This window comes from Dipodomys merriami, unplaced genomic scaffold (genome assembly GCF_024711535.1).
Source record: "Dipodomys merriami isolate MVZ:Mamm:240054 unplaced genomic scaffold, mDipMer1.0.p SCAF_52, whole genome shotgun sequence".
Classification (NCBI taxonomy): domain Eukaryota; kingdom Metazoa; phylum Chordata; class Mammalia; order Rodentia; family Heteromyidae; genus Dipodomys; species Dipodomys merriami.
In genome coordinates this window covers 3,261,735-3,273,528 of record NW_027206091.1, presented here as the reverse complement: position 1 = coordinate 3,273,528, position 11,794 = coordinate 3,261,735, and the positions used below count along the sequence as shown (strand labels likewise).

At 50.9% G+C, this 11,794-nt stretch overlaps 1 protein-coding gene across 1 annotated transcript; it reads right to left on the bottom strand.

Moving 5' to 3' along the window:
- Positions 1–229: 229 nt before the first annotated feature.
- Positions 230–10,824, bottom strand: Ccne1 (cyclin E1). The gene is made up of 12 exons (XM_069999039.1): positions 10,492–10,824; positions 9,920–9,971; positions 9,690–9,786; positions 9,379–9,450; positions 5,310–5,458; positions 5,046–5,181; positions 4,555–4,701; positions 2,891–2,986; positions 2,520–2,654; positions 2,298–2,409; positions 2,045–2,202; positions 230–756 (listed from the first exon to the last, which is right to left on the bottom strand). Exons 2-12 carry the CDS (start codon positions 9,940–9,942, stop codon positions 631–633), a joined length of 1,251 nt encoding a protein of 416 aa, XP_069855140.1. The 5' UTR covers positions 9,943–9,971; positions 10,492–10,824; the 3' UTR covers positions 230–630.
- Positions 10,825–11,794: the final 970 nt, after the last annotated feature.

The window sequence follows — 11,794 nt, the reverse complement described above, 5'->3', positions numbered from 1 at the left end:
TGGTAGAGCACTAGCCTTGAACAGAAGCTCAGAGGCAGTGCCTAGGCCCCAAGTTCAAGCCCTAGAACTGGCACCAAAAATAGTATTTAGGGCTGGAGGTATGGCTCAAGAGGTAGAACACCAGTCAAACCAAACAAGTAAGTATAAAGCCTTGAGTTCAAATTCGGGTAACGCACATGCACACACATACACACACAAAATGAGAAGAGAAACACGTTTCAAACATAGTATCACTTTATTAAAAATGGGTAGACATAGCAGCAATTACAAAACCAGAGTTCATAAAGGCAAGGGACACTGGGCTGACAACGTGAAGGGGCACGTCCCCACCCCGCTGGCCATGGGGCAGGGGAGGCTCTAACTTCAAGCCTTAGTCCTCCACGGGGAGTCAGGTGGGTCAAGGACACCATCCGTAGCAGCAAGGGGAGCACCCTCGGGTGTTCTGGAGGTGGCTGTTGTCCTTGACTCATGTGTTTCAAAGTGTAAGCACTCCATAGAAGATGCTGCCCCGGTCCACGTCATCCACACACAAGACTTCTGTGGGAGGGGGGCTGTCACTCGCTGAGTATCTGCAAAGGCTGAATGGCAGCAGGGGAACATCCGGGCATTTCCACACACCAATTCTGGGCTTCAGGCTTCCTCCTCCTCCAGCTCGCTCTGCTTTTTAATACTCTGAGGAGGGGTGAGGAGCCCAGGAGGGATAGGGGACAATCTATGGTGTTCTGACAATTCAGATTTCTTTGCCTGAGCTTTTTCCTGTAGATTAGGGGGGGAAAAAAGATAAGGGAATAAGGATGTTAATTTTTTTGGTCTCAGACCAAAATTTGAATGATATCTGACACTTCTATTCATTGGCTGGTCCTCTACAACCTGAGCTATACCTCCAACCCCAAGGGTATGGCTTTGTAAGAACTGATTCATGTAAATTAATTGGAATGAATTCACATGGACACCTTGTGCCTAAAGATTTGGGACTCAAAGGGGTTTTGGTGGCTCATAACTGTCATCAAGGTTTGAAGCCAGCCTAGGCAGATAAATCAATGATTCTTTAACCATTCACCCCCAAACAAAACCAAACCAACTAGGGGCTGGGAATGTACCTTAGTGGTAGTAGAGTACTTGCCCAGAATGCATGAAGCCTTGCGTTCAATTCCTCAGCACCATATAAACAGAAAAACAGTTGGAAGTGGTGCTGTGGCTCAAGTGGTAGAGTGCTAGCCTTGAGCAAAAGAAACTCAGGAACAGCACCCAGGCCCTGAACTCAAACCCCAGGACTGGCAAACAAACAAAACACACACACTACAAGCAGAGCTGTGACTCAAATGGTAGCGGATTAGCCTCAAGCAAAAAAAACAAACTAAGCCAAGCCCTGGTGGCTCACGCCTGTAATCCTAGCTAAGGAGGCTGAGATCTGAGGATCATGGTTCAAAGCCAGCCTGGGCAGCAAAGTCCAGGAGACTCTTATAGCCAATAAACCACTAGAAAACTGGAAGTGGTGCTGTGGCTCAAGTGGTAGAGCACTAGCCTTGAGCTGAAGAGCTGAGGGACAGTGCCCAAGCCCAGAGTTCAGGCCCTACTGCCAAAACAAATACAAACCCTAAAAACAAATCTGTAAATAAATAACTTATAAACTTAAAGATTATTAGAACAAGTATTGCCCTTTTATGTATATCTTTTGAATGTGTGTATATTGGCCCAGGAACTTGAACTCAGGCCTTATAACTGTCCCTGGGCATTTGTGCTCAAGGCTGGTGGTCTACTACTGGAGCCACAGCTCCAATTCCAGCTCTTTTGCTGCTTAATTGGAGATAAGAGTCTCACGCTTTCCTACCCAAGCTGGCTTTTACCATGATCCTCAGATCTCTCAGCCTCCTGAGTAGCTAGGATGACAGCAGTGAGCCACCAGTGCCAGCGCCCTTCTATGTGTTGTTGAGTGAGGAGGAGAGAGGAGGAAAATCAAACTCCAGGTGATCAGGATCCTGCCTAGAAGGCTGTGTGGTTAAGGAGATTGGAGGCGAGGAGGCTTGGTAGGCTGGGTACTGACCAGTAAGTCCAAGCTGTTGGCATGGGTCTGGATATTATGGGCATCTTCGCATGGGATCCCCCGGAAGTGCCTCAGCTTGCAGCTTGGCGTCTCCTGGAAGACCTCGGCGAATGGTGTCATCCATTCAGCACATTTCTTGATATCCTCCCACTGATACCCTGCCATGAGAAACATGGTGCATGCTCAGCCCGAGGCTGCACTCACTGTTTTCCAAAGTGATCGCCTTGAAGAAGGCTGGATTGCAGCACCTTACCTGAAACCTTCGCCACCAAATCGGAGCAAGAGAAATGGAACAAGGCAGCAGCGGCAAGTACCCCGTAAGGAAATTCTAAGCATTCTACATCCAGCATGCAGAGATCCAGGAGCTAGGGAGGACCAGGGAGAAAAACCTGAGACAGATGCTGGTACCCCAGGGTTCCTGTTATTGGAGTGGAACTGTTGGGTTGGGAGGCCCCAGTGCAAGGGAACTACTGACCTCAGCCACCTGGATGAAGATCTGCTGCGGATACTGAGGCAGCAGCACCTCACACATGTTGTTCAGAAACGCGACCTGCATGTACACGTTTAGCCAGGACACGACAGTCAGAGGACTCAAACGCCAGTTCAGGGCCTGCAGGAAGACAGGAGAGAGACTGATGGCGGAAGAGTCTGGGACACAGCCACACTTCCGAGATAGCTCAAGTTCACAACCTAGCACTCGGAGACTGATATGGAGGAATATGGGTCGAAGCCAGGCTGGGCAAGGAACATCTGTGACTATCTTATCTCCAACGAAACAGAAGAAAAAAGTCACAAGGCCCTGGCTTCATGTCCCAGAAAGACTGTAAAACCCCAGAAAAACATTACCTTCATAATCACCAGTTCCATGGTAAGAATTTCATCTCCTGAGCAGGCGCCATCGGTGACGTAAGCAAACTGATGCAGCTTTGGAGGGTAGATCTCCTGGGAGTACAAGGGAGATGGAATCAGCAAGAGAGCACACTGAAGCCACTTCAACACGAGTCACTTATCTAAGAAATGAACCCCCATCCCTAAAGAGACAAAACATGGGGCTGGGAATGTGGCTTAGCAGTACAGTGCTTTTCTAGCATGCACAAAGCCCTAGGTTTGATTCCTCAGTACCACATAAACAGAAAAGGCTGGAAGTGGTATGTAGCTCAAGTGGCAGAGCGCTAGCCTTGAACAAAAAGAAGCATTAGGGATAGTGCCCAGGCCCTGAGTTCAAGCCCCAGGACTAGCAAAACAACAACAACAAAAAAAAAACACATGGCTGGGTACTAGTGCTTACATCTGTAATCACAGCTATTTGGAGACTGAGATCTCACCTTTTCAGTATTTAACACATTTGAAAGCTGCATTGAAGTATTTAAATATTTTTTGTTGTAGCAGTTGTTGTTGGTTTTTTTTTGGTCTGTTATAGGGTTTGAATTCTGGGCCTGGGTGCTGTCCCTCAGCTCTTTAAGCCAAGGCTAGCACTTGAGCCACAGCCACTTCCGGTTTTCTGGTAGTTAAGGCTTGTTGTAGCAGTTTTTAAAGACAGGATTTTGTTTTGCCCAGGCTGGCCTGGAACTGGCAATCTTCCTGCCTCTTGTTTCTGAGTGCTTAGACTACAGACTTGAATAAACCATACCTGGTACCAACTGAAACTTTATACTTTCTAAATTTTTTGGGGGGGCAGGGCTTCACCTCAGGTCCTGGGCACTATCCCTTAGTTTTTTTCCAAAAGCTTGACTGGTGCCCTACCATTTGTGCCACATCTCAACTTCCAGTCTTTTGCTGGTGAGATAAGTCTTTATAGACTTTCCTGCCTAGGCTGAGTTTAAACTGTGATCCTCCAAATTTCAGATCTTAGCCTCCTGAGCACCAGAATTTGCAAGTGTGAGCCACCAGTCCCTGGCTGAAACTTTACTTGCTTTTTTCTTTTTGCTTATGTGGTGCTGAGGAATCGAACCCAGGGCCTCATGCATGCAAGGCAAGCATTCTACCACTGAGCCACCTTCCCAGCCCCATGTCCCTCAGCTCTTCAGCTCAAGGCTAGCACTCTACCACTTGAGCCACAGTGCCACTTCCAGATTTTCCTGCTTATGTGGTGCTGAGGAATTGAACCCAGGGCCTCATGCATGCAAGGATAACACTCTACCACTGAGCCACCATCCCAGCTTGGTCCTAGGACTTTTTGTATGTATCTTGGCTTTAGAAGACCTCTCGTTAGAAATAGCCAGGTGCTGGTGGCTTATGCCAGTAATCCTAGCTACTCAGAGGATTGTGGTTCAAAGCCAGCCTGGGCAGGAAAATCAAGGAGTCTTATTTCCAATGAACCACTAGAAAACTGGAAGTAGAACTCAAGTGGTAGAGCTCCAGTGCCCAGGCTGAAGTTCAAGCTCCAGGATTAACAACAACAAAAAAGAAAACAAAAAAATATATATGATAGGCAAATTAGCCATTCTCTCTCATCTCTCTGGAGCTCAAAAATGAACCCTTACTGTGTAACATACATGACCATCACTTACCTCTAGTTTGGCAGCAATAAATAAGGCTGAGATCCCGATGAGTTGTAAAAGGGTTTTCACAATATTTTCTTGTGTTGCCATATACCGATCAAAGAAGTCTTGGGCCAAGTAAAATGTCTCCCTGTGAAGCTTATAGACTTCGCACACCTGGAAAAAAAATAAGTGTACTTTAAAACAGTACTTGAAGGGGAAAAAAAAGCCAAGCGGCGGTTCACACCTATAATCCTAGCTACTCAGGAAGCTGAGATCTAGAGAATCATGGTTCAAAGACAGCCTTGGCAGGAGTCTGAGAATTTTATCTTCAGTGAATAAGCAAAATGTTGGAAGAGCTGTGGCTCAACTGGTAGAGTGCTGGCCTTTAACAACAACAACAAAAGGCTCAGGGACAGAGCCGAGGTCAAGTTCAAGCTCCAGTACAGACACACACACATACCACATGCTAAAATGGTAATGGCACAGAAGGTTCTAGAAACCACAAGGCCCTAACTCACCTCCATCAGCCAATCCAGAAGAACAGTTCTCATTCTAGCCTGCAGGAGAGGGTGTCTCTGCAGAAAGTGCTCGTCCCTTAAATACACGTGCTCCTTGTTCAACATAATGTTCCAGACTTCATCTCGATTTGCCCAGCTACAGAGGGGGAAAAAAGGCAATAGGAAAACAGTAGAAAAATCAAACGGCCTGCAGACAGGAGCCAACAGAATGCGTATGACTGTGTGTCCATGCATGTGTATACATGTGGCAAAGCCCACACCTACTTCAGTAAAGGCAGTGGTGAAGCTCTGGGTGGTGACCGCTTGCGAGGCTGGAACATGGAAATGGGGAACAGCGACTCCTCATCCTCCTCTTTGTCAGGTGTGGGAATCAAGGAGCAGGGGTCTGCACAAACCGAATCACTGTCCCAAGGCTTTTAAAACAGGAAATTTTTCACACTCACTGATTATCTGTAAATGAACGCGGCAGGCAGGCAGGCAGAGGATTGGCTGGCCCAGACACATAACACAGGGAAATACAACCCACAGGGATCACTTGGGGTTTCCAGTCCCCTTATTAACAGTTTGGGAATCTATGCAGTAAAATCCCTTTTAAAAGAAAAAAAAAAGGGCTGGGAAGGTGGCTCAGTGGTAGAGCGCTTGCCTTGCATGACTGAGGCCCTGGGTTCGATTCCTCAGCACCACATAAGCAAAAAGAAAAAAGCCAGAAGTGGCGCTGTGGCTCAAGTGGTAGAGTGCTGGCCTTGAGCTGAAGAGCTGAGGGACATTGCCCAGACCCAGAGTTCAGGCCCCATGACCAGACCCAAAAACAAAAAAAGAAAAAAGTCAGGCACTGGTAGCTCATGCCTGTAATCCTAGCTACTCAGGATGCTGAGATCTGAGGCTCACGATTCAAAGCCAGCCTGCGCAGGAAAGTCCGTGAGACTCTTATCTCCAATTAACCACCAGAAAACCAGAAGTGGTGCTGTGGCTCAAGTGGTAGAGTGCCTTTGTGCCTTGAGCACAAAGAGGTCAAGGGACACCACCCAGGCCCAGAGTTCAAGCTCCAGGACAGGCCAAAAAAATAGTATAGCTAGTGTCAGCCTTTAAGGGACAACATGAGACCTCTGAGTTCAAGCCTCAATACTCACACACACACACACACACACACACACACACACACACACACACACACACACACACACACACACACACACACACACACACACACACGGACTAAGATAGTAAGAAGCTATTAAGACAGAACAGTCCCACACAAACTGTCTTCAGAGGCCCACATGCTGTTCAGGAGTGGGAAAAGTAAAGTTGGATAAAATTCCTCTGCACCTGATGTACACAAAGAATTGAGCATGGAAATTATCTATGACTGTCCCTGCCAACAGCTGTGCCCGAAAATTGAGAACAGCCACTTCCTTTCAGTTTGAGTGCTCTGGGCTGGTGAGCAGTGTTTTAAGAAGTTGTTCTTCATTCAAGAGTGAACTTAAGCTGGCGATGCTGAAGGCTCATACCTGTCATCCCAGCCACTCAGGAAGCTGAGGTCTAAGGACCAACAAGCTCGAAGCCAATCCAGGCAGGAAAGTCAGAGAAGTTCTTTATCTCCAATTAACTAACACAAAAGTCTAAAGTGGAGCTGTGGCTTAAGTGGCAGAGCACCAACCTTGACCAAAAAGTTCAAAGATAGTACCCAGGCCCTGAGTTGAAGCGCCAGTACTAGCACACGTGTGGTAGTACACACAAACACACCCCACAGTGTGAATTTAAGTTCTAAAGGCACAGTCATGTGCTGACCTCCAAGGCCAGATGATGGAGGCAAATCTTGAAAGCCACTAGAGAAAACAAAACTATTGCACTCCCCAATCTATAGTTCATACACAAATTAGGTAAACCACAAAGTTAATCTTTTAAAGGGCAGGGTATATGGCAGCTCCACCTATGCTCTAACTGGAGTCTTTCCTTCAAAAAGATCATCTTGCAGACATTACGTAGGAAGAAAAGGGCTAGCTGTTAAAAGATTGGTTGTGGTGATTGATAAGTATGTCTCCTGTGTACTGGGAAATGCACTCAGGGTCTGTGTGTTTGCACTTAGCTTTTTTGCTCAAGACAGGAGTTCTACCACTTAAGCTCTACTTCTGACTTTTAGCTGGTTAACTGGAGAGAATAGTCTCATGGATGTGGGCTGGCTTTGATCCTCAAATCTCAGCCTCCTGAATAGCTAGGATTACAAGTGTTAGACAGGGTCTCCCTACCTTAGCCTTTTTTTTTTTTTTAAATGCACAATCTTCTGAGAACTACAAATTTAAGATTCTGCTTCAAATTTTAAAAGTTAGGTCTTGAGTCTAGTGGCATTCAAAGATCTGGATTCAATCTCAAGTACTGCAAACAAAAATTATCTCTTGCTGGGTGCTGGTGGCTCACGCCTGTAATCCTAGCTACTCAGGAGGCTGAGATCTGAGGATCATGGTTCAAAGCCAGCCCGGGCAGGAAAGTCTGTGAGACTCTGATCTCCAATACACCACTAGAAAACCGGAAGTGGTGCTGTGGCTCAAGCGGTAGAAGCACCTGCCTTGAGCTGAAGAGCTAAGGGACAGCGCCCAGGCCCAGAGTTCAAGCCCCACGGCTGCCAAAAATAAAAAACTAACTCTTGCTGAATTCTCTTCATTAAGAATAGCCTAAGCGTCCAGGTGTGGGTGGCTGTAATTCTACAACTCAGGAAGCTGGGATCTGAGGAGTGGCAGTTCAAAGCCAGCCCGGGCAGGAAAGTCCGTGAAACTCTTCTCTCCAATAAACCACCAGAAAACCTGAAGTGGTGCTCTGGCTCAAGTGGTAGAGTGCTAGCCTTGAGCTAAAGAGCTGAGGGACAGTGCCCAGGCCCAGAGTTCAGGCCCCACGACCAACAACAACAACAAAAGAATAGCCTAAGTGGCATGATGGCTCACGTGGTAGAGCATTAACCTTGAGCACAAAGAGGCTCAGGGACAGTGCCTAGGCCCTGAGTTCAAGCCCCACAACAGACCAAAAAAAAAAAAAAAAAAAAAAAAAAAGCCAGGAATGGTAGCATATGCCTGTAATCCCAGACTTGAGAGGCCCAAGCAGGAAGATTCTACATTCAAGGCAGACTGCACAGACTCCCTGTTTCAAGAATGAAAAAATGGCCTAAGATAAAAACCAAGATTCCACCTGGTCTCAATGAAGCAGTTAGCATGACTTTCCTTCTAGTTCAAAGGTGATACACTGGGCTGAACTGTTACAAATACCTCTAGACAAAAATTCTGTGTAAATAGGCTAAATAGGTTCTGCTGTAGCCTTGAGTAAGTTCTTGTCTTTACCAAGAGTGAAGACATGGCTGTATAAATTGGTGGAAAAAAAGTTTCAAGCTATCTAGTCTACAACATGTGTAGAAAGGCAGGCTCTTGTAATCCTAGCTACTCAGCAAGCCAAAATCTGAGGACTGTGGTTCAAGGCCTGCTGGGAAGTCTGTGACAGACTCCCACAGCATAGCATCTCCCCAGAAATTCTTATTTCCAGGACCTACCACCCACCACGTGGCTGGCTGTCAACTTTGTAGTGTGTCATCCAACCAGACCAGCTGTCCCTGGCTGCTAGTCCTGTGTTGTCCATTGCTGACTTCCTGGGGACCACAGCACTGAGGTCGGATACTGTTCCTGCTCAGCATTATCTGTGATAAAGGCCAAAGGCCTGACTAGTTAGTTTGGAGATAAGCTACTTCTTTACCTGAGTCATAACTACAGTCTCCAGCCATCTCTGGAGGCAGAGAGATAAAACAACTCTCTCTGTAAGGCGCTTTTGATATTATGATAGTATTATACTGCAGTGTCAAAAAAAAATGTATTCAATCACTGGGAAAGGTTTTGACTGGGAGCAGGTTAAAGATACTCAGCCTTGGTCAAGGTAAGGAAGGAGTTGCTTGGTCGCCTGGGGGGATGGTCAAAGCCACAAAGGGGAAGAGGTTGCATGAAATCTGACCTAAAGGGGATGGGAAGAAATTCAAAAAGTACCAAGACAAAACATCTCATGTTTATGAAACACAAGGGGTTGCAGCCTGGCCTTGGTGACTGTAATCCCAGCTCCTTAGGAGCCTGAGAGCTGAGGATCACAGTTGAAAGACAGCCCGAAGGAAATGTCCATGAGACTTTGGTTTCCAATGAACTAGCAAAAAGCTGGAAGCAGAGGTGTGGCTCAAGAGATAGACTGCTATAGCCTTGAGCTAGAAGCCAAGTAGAGAGCATGCGTGAGGCCGAGTTCAACCCCCAGCACGGTCCAGGTGGGCCCCACTACACACACAGGCAGGCCCAGGAAAGCTCCCCTGACCCACCTGACTGTTACACTGGCCTTTTTTCACAGTCTTGTCAATTTTGGCAATTTCTTCATCTGGATCCTGCAGGAACTAAGAAAATTCCAACCCCCAAAGACAAAAACCAAAAAGAAAAAAAAAGGCAACAGACAGAAGGAGGGGGGGAAGTTGATTAGGTTCTGAACATCATTTCTATCCCGGGGAGCTCCCCTCCCCCCACCGGTCCCCATCAATCCACGTGTGCACGGGCGACCCACGTCTGGTACTCAGGTAAGGTGAAGGGGGTGAGGGGGCCCTCTCCCCCTCACACCTGTGTGTCTTTTGTAACTCACCACGGCCACATCTGCCTTTCTTTTTCTGGAGCGGGCAGTGGACTCGATGCTACTTTCTTCTTTTACGGTGTCCTGCGCATCGGCATCCCTGCACAAGCTGGGGTAACAGCCGAGGTGGGGGGTGGCGATGAGTGCTCCCCCATCTCAGCCGGCCCCTCGCCCGCCCACCTCCACCACTCCCCGTCCCGCAGCGCGGGGGGGGGGGGGGAAACCAGGCCACCACCACTCACCTCTCCTTCAGTTCCCTCGGCATGGCGCAGGGTTGGGGCTCCGACCTTAGGCCTGGCAGGGGATCGGGGTGAAGGGGGGGGGGAGAGGGAACAGAGCGTCGGGATGAGGAGCAGAGTCTGGGGTGGGGGGGACCGGGGCCCCCGCCCGCCCCGCCCCTCCTCCGTCCTTCCCTCTCCCCTCCCCCCTCCCGCGCGGGCGGGTGGCGGCGGGAGTCTCTCTTGGCCCGGCCCGCCTTGGAAAATGGCCGATGGGGCCCCGGGTGGCCCTGTCACCCCCGTGGCGCCTCCGGTACGGCCCACGACCCCAAGTCCGAGGTCGAGATGAGGGGGGGGGGTGAGGGTCCTCCCCCACCGCACCCCATCTCCTCCCGGGGGGCTCGCGCTGCCTCAGTGTCCCCTTCAGGACCACCCCCCACACACATTTCTTCGCCGCCGGGTCGGGGCTCCCCGCGCTGGAGGTCTCGGGGACCCCCCCCGTTCTCGGCCCCCCAGGTCCCGGCGAGCCGGCCTCGCCGCCCACACCCCCCCCCACACCCCGGGCAGGGCCTGGCGGCCCCCAGCACTCCCCTTACCCGAAGCGACGTCCGCGGGAAACGGAGGCACGAGCCGGGGCTGGGCGGCGGAGGCGGCGAGGGCGGCGAGGGGGCGGCGAGGGTGACGCTGGTGGTGGCGATGGTGGTGGCGGGATCCGCGCCTGCCCTCTACACCGCGCTGGCGGCCGCGCCGGCTGCTCCTGCGCCCGGCTCAGAGCGGGACATTTAAAACTTCCTGCGCGCGGAACCGGCACGACCCGCCTTCGAAGTCCGCCCTGACACCGCCAAAGCCCCGCCTCGCCCGGCCCCGAAGCCGCTGAGCGGCCGTCTCCGGGCCCCGGCCCGCCTCGCGTCCGCCCTCAGCACCGCCCCACCGCGCCGAGCCGCCAGCCCGCCCGGCGCTCGGGACCTCGAGGGGGCGGAGCCTAGACAAGAGGCGGGGTCTGATTGGAGGGTGGAGCGTAGGCGTGGCTTCTAGGAGAGTTGGGCGGGGCCAAGTGACAAGGCCGGCGCGCAGAAGAGCGGAGCGCCGGGCGTAGTGGGCGGGCACCTGGCGTGGTGGGCGTGGCTACGAGGCCTTGGCGCGAGCGCGCGCTTGGCAGAGGGGAGGGGCGGGCCGCACGCGGGAGAAGTCTGGCGCGGGCTCCAGGGAAGGGGGCGGGGTTTGGAGGCCTTGGGGGCGGGGCTTAGCGAGGAAAGCCACGTGGTTTGCGCGGGTGGATTTGCCAGTCCGGAGGGTCCGGGCCGAGTGGGAACAGGTGCAGGGCCGGCCGGGCGCAGAGACCCGCCAGGCATCCGCTTTGCCGCGCGTTTTTCCCGCCACATCCCCCCTTTTTTATTACCCCCCACCCCCCTATGTACACAGTTTCTCGGACCCTGAATCCAGGGCCTGGATGTCCCCAAGGTCAAGTGCCTGGTCCCTCTCATGGAGCCTCTCATGGGCTTTATGCCACAGCTGTTACTGCTGGCCGAGCGCACATTCATCCGGCCACGCGCTTCTCATTCATTCTTTCTTTCATTCATTCATTCTACTATTCAGGGGCCTTCCATGTGCTCACCCCATGCCGACCCCTCCCCCACAGACTCATTCTTTGAGCTTGGCCTTTCTGCTCCAGGAGATTTTTCCCTGAAGCCGCCCCTGATTTAATCCTTCCAAATTATTGATCATCAGACCGCGCCACAGTCTGCCCTGGCCCCAAAGCCCCCCCCCCCATTGGGTCCTTACTCAGCTCCTTGCTGGCTCTATGTCCATCGCTTCTCCTGACTCAGGAGGTCATCCCCCTCCTCCACACTTTGCCTTGAGAAGAGGCTCCTATTTGTGAATGGCAGTGTCACCGGACAG

Bases quoted from the DNA above. Each gene is read 5' to 3' on its own strand.
- Ccne1 (XM_069999039.1), bottom strand. From the start codon at position 9,942: ATGCCGAGGGAACTGAAGGAGAG. The intron at 9,787-9,919 runs GTGAGTGGTGGT...CTGTTACCCCAG, and splicing joins CCGAGGGAACTGAAGGAGAG to CTTGTGCAGGGATGCCGATG. The intron at 4,702-5,045 runs GTGAGTTAGGGC...TTTTTTTTCCAG, and splicing joins TTCTGGATTGGCTGATGGAG to GTGTGCGAAGTCTATAAGCT.